Source organism: Emericellopsis cladophorae, assembly GCF_022114955.1.
Source record: "Emericellopsis cladophorae strain MUM 19.33 chromosome Unknown NODE_45_length_187309_cov_120_362465, whole genome shotgun sequence".
Classification (NCBI taxonomy): Eukaryota; Fungi; Ascomycota; class Sordariomycetes; order Hypocreales; family Bionectriaceae; genus Emericellopsis; species Emericellopsis cladophorae.
Window position 1 is genome coordinate 37423 of NW_026250970.1, and position 20193 is coordinate 57615.

General features: G+C 56.2%; 5 protein-coding genes across 5 annotated transcripts; 1 reads left to right on the forward strand and 4 right to left on the reverse strand.

Annotated features, from left to right (window-relative positions):
• Positions 1–176: 176 nt before the first annotated feature.
• J7T54_002787 (uncharacterized protein) lies at positions 177–1595 on the reverse strand (the record flags this gene model as incomplete). The annotated part of the gene is made up of 4 exons (XM_051508495.1): positions 177–634; positions 691–1344; positions 1414–1536; positions 1592–1595. The coding sequence occupies 4 exons, from the start codon at positions 1593–1595 to the stop codon at positions 177–179; spliced, it is 1239 nt and encodes a 412-aa protein (XP_051360375.1).
• A 762-nt stretch (positions 1596–2357) lies between these two features.
• On the reverse strand, positions 2358–4222 carry J7T54_002788 (uncharacterized protein; the record flags this gene model as incomplete). Its single annotated transcript, XM_051508496.1, has 4 exons — positions 2358–3209; positions 3271–3411; positions 3466–4110; positions 4163–4222. The coding sequence occupies 4 exons, from the start codon at positions 4220–4222 to the stop codon at positions 2358–2360; spliced, it is 1698 nt and encodes a 565-aa protein (XP_051360376.1).
• Positions 4223–6523: 2301 nt separating this feature from the next.
• J7T54_002789 (uncharacterized protein) lies at positions 6524–7857 on the reverse strand (the record flags this gene model as incomplete). Its single annotated transcript, XM_051508497.1, has 2 exons — positions 6524–6595; positions 6649–7857. The coding sequence occupies 2 exons, from the start codon at positions 7855–7857 to the stop codon at positions 6524–6526; spliced, it is 1281 nt and encodes a 426-aa protein (XP_051360377.1).
• Positions 7858–8963: 1106 nt separating this feature from the next.
• Positions 8964–9866, forward strand: J7T54_002790 (uncharacterized protein; the record flags this gene model as incomplete). The annotated part of the gene is made up of 3 exons (XM_051508499.1): positions 8964–9096; positions 9150–9626; positions 9715–9866. 3 exons carry the CDS (start codon positions 8964–8966, stop codon positions 9864–9866), a joined length of 762 nt encoding a protein of 253 aa, XP_051360378.1.
• Positions 9867–10800: 934 nt separating this feature from the next.
• J7T54_002791 (Cell division control protein-like protein) lies at positions 10801–14876 on the reverse strand (the record flags this gene model as incomplete). The annotated part of the gene is made up of 4 exons (XM_051508500.1): positions 10801–10963; positions 11333–11603; positions 11665–11881; positions 11934–14876. 4 exons carry the CDS (start codon positions 14874–14876, stop codon positions 10801–10803), a joined length of 3594 nt encoding a protein of 1197 aa, XP_051360379.1.
• Between the last annotated feature and the right edge of the window lie 5317 nt (positions 14877–20193).

The window sequence follows — 20193 nt, forward strand, 5'->3', positions numbered from 1 at the left end:
AATCCCAGCTCAAGTGGGTACCCAGGCGCAGGTGAGTCCTCCTCGAGCTTGCTGGACGCCTCACGCTCCGTCGAGGCCTCAGACTTGACAGAGATCGTGCGGTGTGTCGAACCCTCGGAGCGCTGCGGCGTTTGCTCCTTTCCAAGCTCAGCTTTGCTTTCGCCGGTCTGGTCCACTCAGCCACGACTCGTAACGCTAGCCTGCCTGCTCGGTGGCACCGGGGGGCCGGTAGGGTTGGTAAAGTTGATCATGCCAATTTCCATTTCTCCCGGGGCGTCCTCGCCGTCGAGCATCATGGGCTGGAATTGTTGCTGCTGCTGGAGAGGCGGCGGTGGCGGCTGCTGCGGCAGCATCTGCATCTCGGGGATGACTGTGGCCGTCGCCGGCCGCTGGTAGTTTCGGACGGCGAAGATGTTTGTCCGCCCTCCATTCGTAGCGACGGCTAGCTGTTCGTGCAGCCTCTGGTGCTGATACTGTCGTCTGATCGGTTGGAAGACGGGCTGGGGCACGACAGGTTGCGGTCTCCACTTGGCCAAGCTGGCCATGACCGCAGCAGTCTCTTCGTCAGAGTCTACGGGCCCATTGTCGGCATCGTCGTCGTCCTCTAGCGGAGCCGTCGCGTCCAGCGCAGCCTCTGTAGTATCAAAGTTAGACGTCGTGTCAGGCAGGCAAGATCGAAGCAGCACTTACTCTGTTGCTTGGCCTGGTTCTTCTTCTGATACGCCGCCAGGAGCATATCGTATGGCAGCGATCGCCCGGGCACCGCACGCTTGGCCCCCATGCTGTGGCTCTTGCAGGTAAGGGACCGAGCGCAAGCCTGTCCATTGGGCAGGATAACACCACATTGCCTCTCGACATCGACAGGACCCTTGGTCTTTGGGGCCTTGGCCTTGGGTTCATCCTTCTTCTTCTTGGACTTGGGACCCTCCAACGTCCCGTCGGCCTTGCGCTTCTTGCCTTTCTCGTCAGGTTTCTTGCCAGCGGCCTTCTTGCCAGCCTTTCCTTTCGAGTCGCCATCGCCGTCGTCGTCATCGTCGTCGTCGTCATTGTCGTCGTTTTTACGCGCCTCCTCCTCGCGCGCGGCCTCCTTGGCGCGCTCCCTCGCTTCACGCGCCTCCTTCTTGCGCTGTGCCTTTTCCTTCTTCACGCGTAGACACTGCGCAATGTGTGCCTTTGCTGCCGTCTTGAGAACACTCTTCTTACAGTGCTTGCATTGTTGCAAATCGGGACTATCTTCGAGGGGTCGTCCCGTGGCGAACGTCTCGCGCGCGTTCTCGTCGAGCTGGTTGACGACGGGGCCTGGCGAGGTAGCTGTGGATGCGGGAGAGCCCTTGCTCTTCGTTTCTGTGGTTGGAGTGTCAGAGCATGAGTGTTTGCAGAGATGGGGGCAGGGGCGCGTCAGGTAGGACATACCATCGATAATGCCGCCGTCGCGCCAATTGCCCGGTTGCTTGTGCTTGGGCGCTGCCTTCTTCAGTTTGATCGTCCCGGACTTGTTGTCCTTTTTAGGAGCGTCCTTGGTCGGCTCATCGCCAGCTGAGGATGCGTCAACGGATATGATCCAAGTGGGGAACTTGATAACTATGCGTACCCATGATGGTTGGTGTTTGGTCGGTCGCGGGATCGAGTGCGACGATAAGCGAGGGGAGACGTGTAGCTGATGTTGTAGTAGCGACTTGCCTGGGGCCAATGGTCGAAGATGGAAGAATGATCGAATTGTAAAGTCTTCGAGAGGACAGCTTGCTGCATAGGGATGCTGGCGGGCGCGAGTCGCTCGATGCGCGCGCTACTGATGTCGTCGCAGTCTTATTGAGCGGACAGACAGACCTGAGTTGACGTCGGTTGGAGTCTGTGTCTGGTCGTGGATGACTGGACATCAGTCGGTGGCGCGTCGACGGATCGGGAAGACAGCCTGGAGGCCTGGTGGCACCCCCCACGATTGTGTCTGCCACCATGTTTTAGGCACCTTCAACGCCTAGCAGTGTGCTGCAGCTGCTGCCTGTGGACCGCTGGACACCTGCCAGGCACTATGAATAAGGTACCTTAGCTGTAGCGCCTACTAGATCCAAGAATTTTCGACCGCTCGATGCATGTCCTTCACAACGACCACGAGCCGGATTCACACGTAAAAAGGTGTACAAGTGTTCGTATAAGCTTTATTGGTGTACACCGCATCGTGCAGGTATGCGCACGGACAGCAAGCCGCAGCTTTCTCAGACGCAAAGGTCTAGTCCCCAATGATCGACAAAGCCCGGATATATATAGACAGTATCCACGCCTCAAACGCCAAACGCATGCTCAAAAAACGTACAAGAACAAACCAGCCTGTCTTTTCGCTCGTACAAACCTCACAGGGTTCACTCTTCGTGGATGAGCCCGAGGAAGAACCTCTCCTTGGGCTGGGCCTCTTGGTCTCTCACCTCGTCCCTCCTCCTCAACGACTCGCGATGTGCAAGCAGCGCGTCCATCATGCTCTTTGCGTGCTGCATGCCCATGTCGCCCCAGACGCACTCCATCACGCCGTACGCCCAGCTCCAGTATTCCATCGGGACACCCGGTGCACAGGCCGCCGCCCGGAGCTGGAACAGCAGCACGGGGATGCCGGCGGCCCCGGCACCGGCGCCTCCCTGTTGCTGCACGGGCACCGGCGTCTTGTCGCCCAGGAGGGGATGTCGCCAGTGGCTCGGTGTGCTTGCCAGAATGTCCCGCGCCATGTCGCCCGCCGTGTCGATGCACTCGTTCCGCCCATGCGGGTAGTGCCTCGCCAGCAGAGGGCCGCAGGACGCTGGGTACTTGTCGGCCAGGTCCAGGATCTGCTGGTTGGCCAGGATCCGCGCCCACCTGTAGTAGTTCCAGATCCGCGCCACCCACATGTCGTAGTAGTCGTGGTACTGGCCCTGGAAGACAGCCGCGGGCGGTAAGTCCAGGCTCTTCTCTGCTGTGAACAGCCAGTGCCCGTCGAGCTCGTCCTCCCACTTCTCCAATCCCTTCTCAATGTCAATGGCCGCCTGCATGGTCGCCGCCGTCGAAGCGACGCCGTCTTGGAGCACGTTGAAGCGCTTATACGAGGCTAGCTTGACGAACCGCGCTATCATCAACCCGAGTTCCGGGGCGCGTTGGTCATCGGCTGGCATGCCCTGCTGGCAAAAGGCCACCCAGTCGTTGAATTCGGCAGGAAGCGCGATGCCAATCTCGTAGGCAGTCAGGAACTGCGGTCCATGTTAGCTTCACAGGCACGGCTGTGGAGGAGGCGAGACTCCGTCGGCTTACTGTGGAGAAGCAGAGCTGTAGCAATGGGCGCACACCGCCGCAAGGTGTCTTGCGCATGGGGTACCACTGTCTGATGAGAGCAGCGCCACCAGCCACATGCGCGTACACGGTTCCTGTACTCAGCTCTGTGCCTTTGACGAGCTGGCGCCGGGTTCAGCCCCAGTTCCACGGGTGTCAGGGAAGGAGGAAACGCACCTCGTACATCGCCAGCAACACGACCAGGCGAGCGGTCACGTCCACGGAGGACGGGTCTCTGGACATGAGCATCGATCCGGCCATTCGCAATGCCTTGCCGTATTGTTGCCGCGCGCTGGCCATCATCTCGTGATCACCCCTGAGATTCGACAGGCTCGCCAGCCCCAGCGCAGCCGAGACGTCTTTCAGCGCCGGGTCCCATAGCCACGCATCACGTCGCAGTTCGTCCAGGTTCCTCGGTTCGTCGGGGTGTCCCACCAGATATCTGTTGACGTAGAACTGAAAGCCTTGCTCCTCCGACGTCGATGAGATGGGCGCCTGCACCTTGACAAGGTCTCGTACCACAGACCGCATGGACCCTGATTGCGAGGCTGGCGGTGACGGTAGAGTCTGCACGGGGGAGAAGTGGACAATGTCGCCTCCGAACGAAGGCGTCGGGGATTTCGAGGACGACGCAGTGTCGTCGTCATAGGCAGTCGCCGTGCCCGCCTCGACGCCCTCCTCGCCTACTCCCCACTGGGCATGGGCCTTCTGCATCACCTTTGCGCTCTCGTCGCGGAACATGAGCGAGAGCTGGTCCCGGTAGCCGGAGCATTTCTTGCCGACGCGCACGCATTGCGAGCAGTCTGGTTTGACCTTGTCACACTAGAAGGCGGGTCAGTCGATATGAGGTGACGTCTTGACTTGTCACCCGTACCTTGATACGTCGCTTCCGACAGCTCTGGCAGCCCTGCGAAGCTTTTCCGCAATAGACCATGATGGCAGTTGTAGTAATGGACGGCAGCAACGGCAAGCCGCCCTCGTCCCCCTCTGCGGTCGAGCCTTGCCCTAGGGCGCACTTGGTTGTCCCGTCACGTCAATCCTTCTTTGGTGGAGGGTGCGCAAAGGACTGAGGCGCATCACGTAACGTAGAGGATCAATGGTATGATCGTGAGCTGCCAATGTCGAATGGTCTCAGAGAGAGACAATTTCCTGGAAGAAGCTGGGCGTGCGGTCATCTGCGTCAGCGCGCCTGTCAAGTGGCTTTGGTATACGTGATGGCTGAGGTGAGAGAAGAATGGGCATTGGTGAGGAGACAGGGACACGGACACGGACACGGGACCTTGACGATGTGCTGGACCCGTCCATGTCCATGGACGCTAATGTACTTTAAGCATGCATGCGCATGCACTGTGGTCTTGCCCCTCCTGTGGCCTGCGTAGATCCCCCTCGCGGCTCGGGTCTTGAGCAGCACCAGGAACTAGAGTGAGCAATCAGGGAGCAATGACCCTCGAATGCGTCGTCCAAGTGCTAGGTGGTGAAGAACCGCGGTGAGTTGTCATGAGCACTAGCGCGGCGGGTGGACGTGAGGCCAGCATGGACAGTGGGGAGGGGAGGTAATACGGACGGACGGGCTGACACTTGTCCTGGAGTCCTGGTATGAAAGGACATGCTTGAATAGTACGTAGTGGCCGCAGGAGATGGTCGATCGTATGCAGGATTGGCATTGGCCTTGTGCCAAGTAGAATCTTCACTCTCAGCCGCGGCGAGTACGTGCATACTCACAGGCATCCACAAGGGGTGGGAGGTACGTAATGTGTGGTCCATTGTTGATTCGCACTGGGGATTTGGCTGGATGGGACTGGAGGAACGCTAGTTCTCACCACGTGCCGTAGAGGTGATGATGCCTGGGGCCTGGGGCAAGTGGTTGATGATGTCTTGGTGCCTCCAAGAGACTGGAGTGCGTAGTGGCGTGGCTTACCGGCGTAGTGGTCGGGACTGGAGGCCAGAGGTTGGAATCGGCGCCAGCCTGCCCTGACGAATGCCCAATTCTCCGAGATAGTGCACCAGAGTCTATCGTTGGACCAGCCAAGGCGACGCAGCGACAGCTTTCCGAGCAGGTCTGCCGTACAGCGCGCACCCAGTCGTCGACACCAGTGGCGCGAAGTCGCCGCCAAGTTCCAAGGTGTTCGGTTCGTGGGTTGTGACTGTCATGTACTTACTGCTGATGAAGTGAGTCCCGTGGTGGGGAACAGACTGTCCGGTGCAAAGGCGACGAAACGAAACGAAATGACGGGGATGGATGTTGGGCTCCCAGAGGCGACGAGAGTCGATGTCATGGATTGAAAGAGTGGCGTTGAGCTCGGTCTGGATCGACCGTGTAGGCCTGGCCAGGGCTGAGTTAACTTGCAGCTTGCGCGTGCTCGACTAGGGTCCGGGAAATACACGTAAATGGATGGCTCCGCCCGGCGGGTCGACTCCTGTCGTTAATAATAATAAAATGTATAATAAAGATGCGCGGCGCTGCTGCTTATCTTCCAGATTCTTCCTCGAGATCTTGTGTACCGGTATTATTGTTGATCTTGGCGGTCAGTTCGATCAGCATCGAGTCTTGGGAATCACGACTCACGAGTACTAGTATTGACCTTTGTGGGACGGACCCCTTCTCTTACGGATGGTTCCAACTTTCCGGATGCCATGCGGGTATCGTACCTACTAATTACAAGTCCTCTCATGTGAGAGATGCGAATCGCGATGCACTCATCGATCAGTGGCTGTTGACCTGAAATCGACAAGGATGCTGACCTGCAGCCCCGACAGCCCGCCTGTCCAGGTCACATCTACAGAGTAACGAGACGAATCAAATCGTACAAGACAGCCAGGAAGGCCACTTAGTAAGGTACCTATCGGTATGCTATGTTTTCCTGCAACTTGGAATGGGCTCATGCTTGATATACTGGTCGTCCAGGTCTCCAGGATTCCAGACCCCAAGGCACTGTACGTCGGTGCATGGATCGGGCTGCATGTGCATCCATGATCCATCATCCCCTGGCCCAGGCTGCAGTCGGGAACTTACAACCGCTTTCGTCCCCGTGCGACTGTAGATGGGGGGAAGCCGCAGATGCCTACTCAACGACATGGACGCAATCGCTCATGACATCCCAGTGGTCGACAGGCTCCTGACTTAGACCGGGTTTGCCTGCTACGTACACGTACATGTACCTAGTCGAGTGCGGGGATGGACCGAGGCAACCCCTGGAAAATCACCGCCAACGCCGGGGATCTGATTATGATTATCTCACCTCCCACCGAATGCTCCTCTCCACTGTCTATAAATCTCATCTCGGATGGCCTCGTGACCCTTGGTTCTCTGTCGAGATCAGTAAACCCGTCATGGTCTCGCAGCACGTCTTGGTGACTCACGGGGTGAAATGTCTGCCCGTAAGACGTGGGCACATAACGCATGTCTTCAGGGTGTGCACCGTGGTCTGCGTCCACTGTCTTCCGACACAGACCATCGCTTTGCCCCTTTACCAACACTCTTGCTGCCCGTGAGCATGGTCTTGTACTGGCCCAGGGGGTAGGAAGCTCAGCGAGACCAGCTTCAGGAGAAGACAGCGCCAAGTCGATGGGTGTTGCATGTTGCCCCTCAGCATTGTCTTTACCCCCAACCAAGAAGAACCAAGTCTCGGTTCGACTGTAGTCGGGCTCGATCACATCGGGCTCGCAGAACCGATGCCCTTCAAATGCGTGATCATAGTCCACAAATAGGACCTTGGTCTCGGCAAAGGCCGCATTGACGGCGTCCACAGATTGTCGGATATTGTCGTTGACACGCAGGACCATCTGGTTCATCCTCCGACGGAGCGCACGCTTCAACTTGGGGCCACGCCACCACACGCCGAGCGAGTGGTCGTCACACTCGGCCGTGTCCTCGTTGAAGAACCGCGCGTACCCGGTAACTGTGATTGTGAACCAGGGACGCCTCTCCCAATGCACCCGGTCCAGAATCTCGGTGATGGCGAGCTGTAGTTCAAGTTCAAAGTCGCGGCTGACAATGCGCTCGTCGGATCGCGCCAGCGCCTCCTCGCAGGTGCCGGAGTAGAAGCTGTAGAACCTGAAGATGCAGCTGTTCATTATATCAAAGAAGCCTAGATCATTGCCACCGATGGACAGCAGCGCAAAGTCCGCACTTGTCGTCGTGTTGAACTCTCCAATCTGACCTGCCTCACCGTCGCGAAGAAGGTCTGCGATGGTCGACCCGGTGCATGACAGGAACTCGAAGGAGGTCTTGTTCTCACCCTCGCTGCGGACCAGGTCCTCGTGGATCAGCATCGAGTGCGCGTGAAGCCCACGTCTGCAGGCATCTTCAGTCCCGTTGAAGCCAGTGCCTATGCCCGCCGAGTACGAGTCCCCTAGCGCGATGAAACCAGTTGGCGGGTGGCCAGGTCGACGAGGAAAGTTTGGCTCGGGCTCTTGGTTCAGCTCATGACGGAATGCGTCAGCTTTCGGTGGTCGCAGTCGCCGCTGTATCTCTCCTTCTGGACGATACAGGTCTTGCCTCTGTGGGCTCCAGAATGTGCCTGCTTGTACAACGATGGCACAAGTAGCAAAGAGCACCGTCGTCCTCATCTTGGATACTTGACGTTGAGGGTCGAGGACAGGCCATCTTCGACATCCTGGCGGTGTCTGCCTCATGAATGTAGTGAGAGGTCAAGTCAGATGCTCACGGTCGCTGCGACGGGCCTGGCCGATGCCAACGTCGTGCCCACTGGGCGAGCCACATGGCCACGGCTCATGATGCCAGTGGTCAATCCAAGTCAGCTGACCTTTCGGATGACAACACACCCACGAGGTCTGTGGGCTGCTCAGTACATGTAGCCAGTCATTCCGTGCCTATGGTGCGTAGTATTGCACTTTCAGCAACGCCTCGGCCAATGGATGCTTGCACCAAGCTGCGACTCAAAAGACACAAACGATCCGTGCGAAGCCGACCTAGTCCTCTAGGAGGCTCGGCTCGCGCCACAATGTGGCTTGCGTGGAGGGGCTCTGAGCTGATATGGAGCCTGTCGCCAAAACTCAAATGACGTCAGTCGCAGTGGGCATCAGATTTAATCAGGTCCTAATCAAGATCCAACCGCACGCAGATCAAGAGGGCTCCAGTCTCCATCAAACCCCGTGCTGTACGGAGCACCTAGTCGGTTGTTGCCTTGTCTGCATGAGATCCAGAGATCAACGTCATTTGTTGCTGGCGATTTCCCCACATCGCTCATCGCCGTTCCGCCACGTTCCGCATGGGCTTGAGTCTGGTAGAGGGGAGAGGGGCGGACTATGTTGCGAGCTATGTCTCGAGACCGTATACGAGCGCAGATGGTACCTGAAATACAAAGCAGTAGCAGTGAGAAGAACAAGAATCCTCGAGTCAGCAGTGTACTCGGCCTGGGCCTCGTCTACCCGTTCAAGTAGCCAACCCCTCGGACCCGTTCCATCTGCAGGTTGGCCGTCACTGGCAGAGACGACAGGACCCCAACGACGTCAGACCCTCCATCCATCCCTCCCTTGTACGTAAGGTCAGGTACCTTGCCTACCACACTAACCCAGCATGAGATTGTGAGCATTTAAAGTTGCTTCATTCCCTCTGGAGCGATCTATCCTAGTTCCTGTACAGCTATCTACATTGTACGCTCACCGCACGATACCATTCCAACCCGCTGCAGCATCCCATCCACACGACAGTCATGGAGACCATCAACAACGTCGCAACGGCCGCCTCCAAGGCCGTCTTTGGCGGCGCCGACGCCAACAAGGAGCCCGTCTCGGGCGCCCAGGGCGATGTCGGCCAGGGTGAGCCCTACGATGCTGGCAACCTGGGTGAGTTGTCATCCCACATGTCCATAATCTCCAGCCCACTGACCGAGCCGCAGACAGCGAGAGCCAGGAGAGGCTCGAGAAGACTCTAAGCGAAGACAAGGCATCCAAAGAAAAGACGGACACGACCACGGCTCCCACTACCACTGACACCACCACCTCGGACAAGCCAGCGACCACCAACGACAACGGCGACCACCCGCGTGCCGACCCCGCCGTGCCTAACGCCTCGGAGGTGGAGGATTCAACCAAGGAAGCGGAACACGTCAATCCCAAGGGTCCCAGCCCCAAGCCCGTGGATCAGGTCGCAAGGGAGCATGGTGGCGATGCCGGTCTCGCGCACAATCCCACTACGGAGAACACCGAGGACAAGAAGGACACCGAGGACAAGAAGGATACCGAGGACAAGAAGGAAACGGAGGAGAAAAAGAACAAGCCCGAGTCAAAGGGAGAGGTTGTCCACGCGACAGGTTTCGCCGCTGAGGGCGGTGACTTTGACGCCACCAAGCCTGGCGCAGGGAAAGAGGCCGACCGTAAGTTCTTCTCGTCGGCTTGACGCCGGAAAAAAAAAAGAGGGTCTTCGAGACAATAATGAGATGCTGACAATGTACCACAAATTAGGCCTCGCCGAGCAAGGCTCATCGCCTGCCGCAGCACCCTCCGGCTCACAAGCTACAGACGGCGCTTCGGACAGCAAGGCCTCCAAGGGCAAGGACGGAAGAGACAAGCCGAGCCTAAAGGACCGGATCAAGGCCAAGCTGAACCGACACTAATTAATTAGTAGAGCGGCCGACCGGCACGTACACGTGATGAAGGAGGGAGTGGTCCAACGGAGGTAGTAGGAGGTGGTGTCTTCATTATACCCTCTTTTGTTTTTTGCCTTGTTTGGTGTTGCGAAAGCACGTAAGGGAACTACGTGAGCTAGTAATCTGTTTCACGCACTCTAATGAAGCGATGCATATAAAATAGATTGAAACACGTCTCTGAATTCAAAACCAAACCGGTGTGATGGTGTGTGCGCCGACACTAGGGACAAGGGGCCAACAAGTCAGGGATAATGGATCCCATGGGAAGACTTCCCCGCGTTCTGACATTTTCAATCTTATCCTTTATTGCAGGAACCAATTTACCCGGACCTGGGGCACTAATACCACGGTTATTCATCAGTCAGTCCTGTCGAATCCTCAGACCAGGTTAGCTGTGCGACAGCCGCACGTCTATTCATGCGGGCCGGCAACCCCTTCCTATCAGTCTCTCTCTCTCTCTATCACACAGGCATCACTTACGGTTGCTCATCCTTGTCATGGTCCTCGTTCAATCGTGCATGCATTATACGTTCAAGTCATGAACCGTGCTAGCTGTGCTGCTACGTCCGGGCTCGTCAGAGCATGGTACCGGTCTATGTAGTAGTGAAATTAAATCTCAACCGGAAGAGAGAATCCGAATATCCAAATCATGCCCGAGCCCTCCCCGCACAATGCTGCTGCTAGCCTGCTGCCGGTCGAATGGTTCGCGACAACGGCAAAGTAAATGTCCGGAGGTTGACACGCGATGCAAATTACCCGTGTGCCTGACCCATGCTCCATAGTCGCCATCCATGCAACTGTGCGCAAAGATGATAGGTGGTCCTTCAGCATTTCTGTCCCGCGGCGGCGGTGAGCCTGCCTTTTCAAGTTTTTAACAAACCACCCCACGTCCAGGCCAAGCCTAGGCCTCTTTGCCAGGCTCGAATCCGGCGGCCGCTATCACTTGATCGGTCGCGTGCCATGTGGCACGCAAGTTGGGGAGCCTGGCCGACCCGCCCCCCATGATGCGGGCGCGCCTGAAGCCCAGCTGCCCAACAGACTCTTTGTCGTGACCCGGTCCATGACTAGCGACTTGATACGGTCGATAGCTCGCTGGGTATGCATTGGGTGAAGCCCGGATGCCGGTAGGCCTCTCCCGTTCCCCTCAGGAAAGCTTGTTTCCCACGGATCGCAATTGGTCGGACGGGGAGGCGTCGTGCGCAAAGCGTGCGTTCGGTGCTTTAGAGGAAACCCGACTCGGCTAGAACCCTGCAAGATGAAAGGCACAGTAAGCTTCTGATCTGGTCTCGTAGTCATGACACATTGGCAGCCGACGCGGGGCTGCGGCGTCTTCTCATTGCTTGTAAGACAACACAACTCATACCCGCGCATGCCCTCCTCAATGAAACATGGTGGCGCCGTACGTGGACGGCTGATCCCGCAAAGCTACGTACCTCACAATCTTCTCGTCCTCTCGCTCGCGGGGCTCGATCTGCAGACTCTTGTTGTACATCTCATGCACATCGCCCGCAACATGCACGTTGCTCAAGATGTAGTCCTGCAGCTCGGGTACCGGCTGCAGAGAGTACCCTACATTCTGGTACTGTTGAATGTCCCAGATGACCTCTGCCGTCTTGGATCTCTTGGCAAAGTTGATGAGGTTGGTCTTCTTGATGATGGACGGTATGCCGTCTTCGATAAAGGTCAAGTCGGTCAAGAACACGCCTAGTCACGCTCGTTAGCAACATGACCAATGCCAGCTATCATCTGGTGGTGATTGTCCTACCGAAGAAGGGTACGCAGGGGGGGTTGGCGGCATGGATCTGCTCTCTGTACTCGGCAAAATTCCTCGTGTTCCCCATCGTCGTTCGCAATGATTCGAGCGTGGCCGCCGTCCGCGCAGGCAGAAGCTCCCACGTCCGCTTGAGGCGGGAGATGGGCGCTGTGCTGAAGGCCGAGATGATGGCGGTCAACGACGAGTAGTTGTTCATAGCTCGACATTTCTTCACTCGTTAGCCTGACCCCGCATTCCCAAAGACTGGACATTGAACTTACATCAGCGACTTGTACAAAGTACTTGATGACGACAACACGCTTCCGCGCGTCGCTCTGGTTCAGGATCATTTCCGCTATCCAATTCGTGGTCTGGTTCGACTGCATGATGAGTGTCTTGACGTTGGGTGCAATGTCCCTCTCAGCCTCCTTGTCCTTGTTCCAAGTCTTGGCCAAGGTCTCCGATGCCTTGATCTTGCCGTAAAGTCTCGACTCTATAATGGTCAATTGTCGGGCAAACTCGGTAGTATCAATGTCGAGAAGCTTGAGCTTCCTCATATTCCTCGGCATGATGGGCTGCGGGGTGTTTTGGTTGAGTGTCTGCACCATCTTGCGGGCGCCAGCCTCCTTTCCACTCAACCGCTGCTCGAGGACCATCTTGAGCGGTCCGGAGCCCGGAGTCTCCGTCGCCGCCACGGTGTGTTGCGCAAAGTCGGACACGTCCCGGATGAGTTGGCGAGACTCGTCATTGAACTCTTCCATCCAGAAACTCTCAAACCAACTCTTCAGGATGTTGACAACACGGAAGCGAATGAGCTTCTGCTTGCGGTCTCTCCAGATCTCAAAGTCGGAAGGAGAGAGTCCTGGGGGAGGTTGCGTGTTAAACCGTTTCACGAGCATCTCGAATAGTTCCTGCGCTGTTGTGAATGATCGGTAGGTCAGGAGGAAGGTATTGTTGAAGTTCGAGTCAAGCTTGTCGTGGCGTGTCAACTGCTCCACAAGTCCCATCAACGTTCCGCTCCGGACGGTCGCCTTGCCATCCTTAGACTCCCAGGTGACCTCGTTCTCGTAATCGAGACGTAAATACTCAGGGGTATCCTCAGTGGGGCCAAGTCCCATCTGCGGCGAAGGATCCTCGCCCAGGATCTTCTTGACCTTGGACTGGTCACCCTTTCGAAAGTTGGTTGGCGGCGCGTCTCCTTCGCTGAAGGACTGCGTCATCAGCAGGGGCGGGCGACTTTCTGCGGCCCTAGACTCAGTGCGGTGATGAGGTCGCTCTGCCGGCATTGTCCCGACGCGCTGGAGGCCGTGGTTCCGGGTTGTGTGGTTGTCCCAGCCCCTGGGGTCAATGTGATGTTGATTAAGGTTGATTTGGACCTGCTCCTGGAGTAGCTGCAGAGAAAACCCGACATGTGTAGAGTTGGTCTCCAAGGCCCTGGCGCACTGCCTGACATAGTCCATCCTGCTCTCCAGAGCTTCGCCTCGCACCTCGGCCCACTCGTCGGCCAATGGACCTGCCACAGCCTGGCAACCGAGCACAAGGTCTGCTATATTGTCGTATAGGGTCTGCTTGTTGGTGCTAAACTCGGCGAGTTGGGGTGTCTGGAAAGTGTTGCCAAGCACGGACAGGTCGATGGACTCGATCATGGATATCCAAGGCTTGAACACATCCACGACCCTACCACCACAATAGCACACATTGTTCCCAATCATCTCATGGCGGACAGGCGAAATCGTTTTTTCCGGGGCGACCAAGTTCTTGTCCAGCTCCCGAAGGCTGGCCGCGAGCAGCCGACGTTGCTCGTCCATTTGGGAGAGCAGTTTTCCGTCCAGGATTTTGCTCGGCTCCGTGGCGCCCTCCTCGTCCTCGAAAAAGTCCGCCGTGATGGGATCCTGTAGGCTCAGCCCATTGTTCTTCCAACTTCCGCCGGCCGCGCTGCCAATGACGAATCCGGGAAAGAGTCGTGGTATATCTTCGCCTCGCTGCTGTTTGGCGACTTCGACGTAGCTGAAGACGCCCAAAAGTACGCCATCGGCTTCTTGCAGGCACTTTTGTACAGACTCGGTATTGGGCCAGTCTGCCGCAGCAATATGAGACGAAATGACAAGCTTGGAGAATTTCGACATCATGTCACGAAAGTGAGGGTACAGTGCCTTGTTGGTCGAGATGATAGACGGCTGCCCAGAGTGGTTGTCTGTGGTCCCGGAACCAGCGGAAAGCAGCAGGCGAAGGTGATCAGAAATGTCCTCCGCGCGAGCAACGTATTCGGCTCTGTTCTCGTTGGTGATGGCTTCGCGGTACCGCTCAATGGCACGCTTCATGTTCGTGACCAGCACGCTCCATGTCAGTGGAGGGGTGGCTCCATCGTCAAAGAACGATTTGGGCACCGTGGTAGTGGTTGGTTGGTTGTATGACGTGCTGATGAACGATGTAGCAGATGCAATGTTCGGTGTCTGCGCCGGCGGCCGAGTGGCCGAGTGAGCGCCCTTCCGGGTCCGAGGGCCGGATGGGATGCCGTTGATCGAGTCCATTGACGTGGATGGGGACAGGACACTGCTGACAGAGCCACGTGGGACCTTGCCGGCGCGCTCCCGCCTAGCAGCATCGCCTTCAACTTCCGATACCGAGGTAGAGGAGTCGTAATCCTCGTCCTGCGTCATTCCCCGTGCCATCATCTCAGGGGGCGGGCGAGTCTTCTCAGGTATATGCGCATTCATGCGATCCCGCGGCCCGGTTTCGTTGGTTGTGACGGGCGACTCGAGTGGAAGCTCCATGCTACGATCGCCAGTCATCATGTTATAGTAAAACAGTCGGCCGTCGGGTGTGGCCTGCGGTATCCAAAAGTCGGCTCTCGATTTGTCGCCAAAGTCCGTTCCTTCCATTGGCAGACCATTGATCCCTTCGCCTTCAGAGTCCTCATCTTGGTCGTATCCATCCTCGTAGATATCCAATTCTTCGGCACGCTCTTCCAATAGTTCGTGGTGGCCGTTGGAAATCGGGTCAGGGACATCGTCCGGGCTGGTGATGAGCTGACAATAATTGCTAGGAAACCAGCCACGGACGCCGTTAATCACACCATCCCACCACCCGCTCTCGAGTTGTGTGATAACTTGAATCACATCTCCTTCATGGAAGCTCAGACTCGTCCTGTCGTCCGCCTCGTAGTCGTACAATGCACGAACGTACGTGGTGCTCTGCGGCGCCGTGCCCACGATCCCGTTCATAGTCGCAACAGCGGTCGCAGAAAGTGCATGTGCTGGAGTATATTGTTTGCGCTGCAGACGGCCGTCGTGCTGCGAGTGCCAACGTCGGTTCGATGAGTTAGGTGGGTTGGAGGGGCTGACTTGAGTCGCGGAGGGCCGTGCGCCAGGGTCGTGTCGCAGAAACCGGCGGGATGTGAAACGACCTTTGCACGAAAGTTGAGTCGTTGAGTTGAAGCAGGGAGGAATTGGCGTATGTGCTTGTATGCTGCTAGACTGCGAATTCAATCGGTCCAGGGTAGCAATGCGCGAAAAAGAGCGGCTCGGTTGGTGTGAGAAGCTATCGCGCGAAGGGGTGGACGCGGGTTTCGATTAGGGGGAGCAAGTCGAGGAGGGTCTAACGAGAGGCGTGGGATAATGTCGCCTGTCGGCTGTCTTCGTCCGCCGCTTGTCGCTCGCGAAGCTGCTTGCCTGCGTGTTTGGTCGCTTTGGACGCTCGTCAAAATGTGACTGACGGCGGACCTTGCACCTCCGTCTGTAGTGTGATAGTCAACCCCCGTCACTGCTCGCTCCGTCGCTCTCGGGCGACGGTCTCGAAGGGTCAGTCGTGGATCGGCGTGTTTGCCTAGCACACCCAAATTTTTACTCTCCGTCGGACTGTTGGTTGCGCGCAGCCGGCTGCCAGACAAGACACAGAATGCTGAATGCGAGGGAAAGCTAGATGCCAGAGTAAAAGCCTGGATCTAAGAATTGCCTGGCTGATGAGGGAAAAGTAGGCAGGCAGGAGGGGCTGCGCTGCACCACACGACTGAACCCTGTCCCGCCGACCAGACTGGACTGGATTCAGCACACACCACCACTGAAGGTGCCCTGCCTGCTACCTTTTACTTTCAGGTGGTAGCGGGCAGCCTAAGTACGCTACCGCCAGCAATGTCAGTGGACATGAGTTTTCTCATCAACATCCAGTCCAGCTGCGATGCGGCGAATTCTTTCTGGTTTGAGTGCCAATCAATATGAGGTATAGGTACTGTATTACTTTGTTGATTATAGTAATTAATACGCTGTATTATCACAGCCCAGTCTGGCAACCCGCGTAATCGCTTCTCGATCTTCCAGGAGCAGATCCTTCAGTAATTCCAGTACTGTCCAGACCTGCCGTGAGTTCTCCCACATCCTCGGCCCTAATGAGGCTAGTTGTTAGGTAAATGTATTTCTAGCAAACAGCACTGATTCATGCGCCGGATGATCACCGGACATTATCGTCCTCCACGTACCCCGATCAGCACACTGAGGGGCAGAGGAATATCGACCTGAAGCGCGCTGTTGATGGCTTTTCTCCTCGCGTAAGCTGGTGGACAATATCATCTGCTTTTATTGATATCCAGCCGCCCTGAGCATGTACATTACTTTGACGCGACGTTTCCTTGACCGGAGCCTCTCTTCCCTCCCAGTCCCAGCTGCCACTCACTGTCCTTTTTCCGATTTCTCCCACTCGGTGAGCGGCCCCCCTGACCAGGGTATCGGGCTGGCAGTCAAGTCCGACCGCAAGCCGCTGCGACGTTGCTGGAGACCCGACAGCGAGCCATACTTGTAGGCTTGTGCATGTGAAATACTGAGTCTGGATTGGCGACAGCTCAACCAAAGGATCTGGTTCATCAGGACAACTTCTCCTTGCTTGAGTCGTGAGCATCCTCGCTCCACGACCAGCGAGTTGTTTTTAGCCTATGGCGCCAGCAATCGCAAAGCGTACGAGTCATTGTCGATACTGGGCGACAAGGGTCATGGCCGGTTGTGTCAGCGCCAACGGCCCGTTCCTTCATACACGTATGGTTCAAAACTAAAATGACCGCGGTCAGCTCGATGCTGAGTCGAGCAGTTGAGTCGCTGAAGATGCATGAGGTTTCAGCTTGTTCCCACATCAATGTGACCTGGTGCTTATCCCGTTGGATCGGATGCAGCTTACCCTACAACACATGCCGATTACTCCATCGCAAACGCATGCCAGACTGTGTCGCGATGAGGGCGTGCTGGCTTTCAATTATGAGTAAATAGGATGCGGGAGGGCTTGATCCTTCCTTTGCCACCCGTAAGCGGTTTCGTGGGTGTGCAAACATCCTGATTGTCTTGGGCCCAACCCAAGCCGTAGGAGAAAACCTTTTTGATGACAGCTTCACGAAAGAAACAGTCACAACAATCTGGCCAGACGCCAAATGAAAGCGCCGGAGAATCTAACATGAAAGTGCATCATAAAGATATTGTTTCTCTGCGCTCAACCAAAAGACACTCTTGTCGCATTGCTGCCAGTGACTTGTGTACCTTCCTATCAGCCTGGGGAAAAGTGCGGCAACACTTACCTGTGCCATTAGTACGGTATAGAGCCTAGCCTAAGAGTAGCATGTGATTAATTACTGAGCATGTTGGAATTTTCTAGGTCATTGTTGTTTATGCTTGTGCGTTTATGCTATCGAATCCCTCCCATACCAGGCAAGGTGCTCCGTACAATCGACTCGCGCAAGAATCAAGATCCATTTCTTACCAAGCCCACGTGGAGACTGGACTGCGTCCCCAGCCCCTGGCACCCTAGCTCGCCGGCTCGCTGCCGCGGACCCGCCCGCTTTAGCCTAATGCACGCAAGTGCCTGCAAACCCCAGCGGTAGACGTGCGCCTATCACTTTCGAGGACAAGCATTGCGATGATGCTCTGCCAGAAACCTCGCTGCCTGACTTGCCTCACGTTGCGGTGAGCAACTTGCAGCAACACCAGCAATTACGATGCAAATGTTCGACACCGCCTCCGGCGCCCAGCATGCCGACATGCTGCAAGAGACCAAGCTGTCGTGAGCGGATCGCTTTGGGTCTTGATGAAACCTACCTATCATCATTCACGATCGGAGCGCCTCCACTACCCATAGCGGCGCGATTCATCATGCTAAGGTTGCGGATACACTATCTTGTGGGAAAGTTTGATGTGCGAGTCACCGCCTTGTCCAATACGGTTGCTTGATTCAGGCTGCGCAACCGAACGAAAGACACATGAAGGGACCTGCCTAACAAAGTCACCGCGTTTCTTCTGCGAAGAAAGGGAGTTTGATGTTTCTGTGCAATGCTCAGTTTGGCACTCCCGAATAAGGCTACTACCTCCCGGCTTGTGGTGGTTTCAGAGCAGCGCTCTTGAGAGTTGTGACCAGCTTCATCAAGATGACCATCTGCGAACCTTTCTTTTGCCCTTGCGTTGTTCGATCACATCAACAACAGTGGATGCCGCGAGTCCTGTGGAAATCGGGAATAGCTTGCGTAGACACTGGGCGTAAGCCGCCATGCTCAAGATTGGAATGTCACGAATTCCGATAGACTGTGCCCGATCTGACTCTGTCATGTCGATCCTTTCTTGAGGCACCAACTAATATTGATACCTGCCACCTGGTATTATGTTTGTCATTAATTATGAGTGATAGTGCTGACCCCTCTCTCCATTTCTCATCGAGGTTCGCCTAGTATTGCTTCTAGAAGACCAGCAGCATGACTGGCTATACATTGAACTGCCAGGTTCAATGTGTTTCAAACCACCCGCGCAAATGGCATTGCTTTGCACAAGACTCAAGTTGCGGTGTCAACACAGAACCAGCTCTGCTTCACCGCTTCCACCAAAAGTCCACATAATCGCACTGCATAATGCGAAGATGCTTGCTGGCGGGAAGCATACCATCGCATTACCTAGGCGGAGCACGATAGTGGGTCACCCTGTAGGAGTTCTGCACGACGTCGCCAGGCCTTGCGAGGCTATCCAGCAATAATTTTGTGCAATGATGGTGAGACAGGTTCGGACATTAGAAGTAGACGTGCCATACGGCAGGTCCGGCGTCAAAGCGCCAATGCCGTTCCAAAGTCGGAAGCCCGCCCCTGAAAGTGGCAATGGCGAATTGGCGATAGACTCATGTCAAATTACGGGAGCCTTCCGGGCGCGTTTCCACGCGTTTGAGGCGAACGAGGAGAATTGGGCCAATTGGCCCATTGGGACGGACCGCGCCCAGCGAGTCGGGGAGCGATCTTGAAGGACCCATTTGGCTTACGGAAGAGCCAGGAGCTATCCGGACGGGGCACACTGATGTTATAGCGCAAGGGGCAAGGATGACACAGACAGTTTTTGAATCATGACCCGTTCTGTTCGGGAATGGGAATTTTGTGAAATGAACAGAGAGATTACGCCGTCACAGAGTGCTGCTTCAAGCGGCGAGCCGTGTCGATGAATACAGTGCGCACGGTGATGGAGAGCGATGACTGCCGTCTGCCAGGCACATAGTCACAGTGTGCACAAACGCGGGATGGAACAGGAACGCGCTCCCGCACTTAATTTGAATATTACGGAAGCAAGCCTGTCCACCAAAGGAAAGTGCGGGAGAAGGCTGAGCTTTGCGTTGCTTCGGATCAGCAGGTCCAACAAGACATGACTGCCACTGCATATTGCACTGGAGACTGACTGACAAATGCTGCGTCGATCATAAACAATATTCTTCAAAGCGACCAAGCGCGAGCTGCGCGAGCTGCCATCCGAACTGATGAGGAGACGGGTTTCCATGCTGGAGCTTCCCCGCGGTTTGAGTTGGAGTTGGCCGAGCTCCCCCTCCTCGTGACGTCCATAGCCATGACGACGACATACATGAAAGAGACGATCGAAGCATAGGGCAAGGGGAGCATTTCGAGTGCCTGAATTAGGAACACTCATTGCGCAAGATCATGCCTGTGCACACGTTCGAGGTGGAAGGTGAGAAGTGTTCATGCTGTCGTGTCACAACTAATTACAGCACGATGCTGGCGCGAGGGATCGCTTGATTCACCCCAGAAGCAAGGCGACTGGACTGGTAGGATGGTGCGAGCCGACACCTCCAGATGTACCTCGGACCCCCTGTCTCAGGCGCCCCCCTTTTCTCGCACCCAAAAGAGGCTTGCCCAGCAACATTTGCGAGCGCGTCTGGTCCCTTGCCGCTTTTGTGACACGCCAATCCGCCGGTAGAAGTACCTTTATGTTTAGCTACGACTTGTGCTGCCGAATACATCGCGCCTAAGACATGGCATGAATATTGGATCTGGCTCTCACAACTATACTCAGCTATGCCGTGAAGAGCCTTGCTCAATAGTCAGCATTGGTTGCTCACCGGAAGTGGCAGAGGCAACCCTGACAGCAACGCATGTCGGCCGGCAGGTACATTGAAGTACACACCTCTCCGGGCGATGCAGCATCATGCCGCCTCAGCTCGCTCAAGCGGCGCCCCGCCCACCCTTATCAAACCCACCCGACCTCATTCAAGTTCAAGCAAGGTCAGTGTTCCCCTCCACCCATGGCC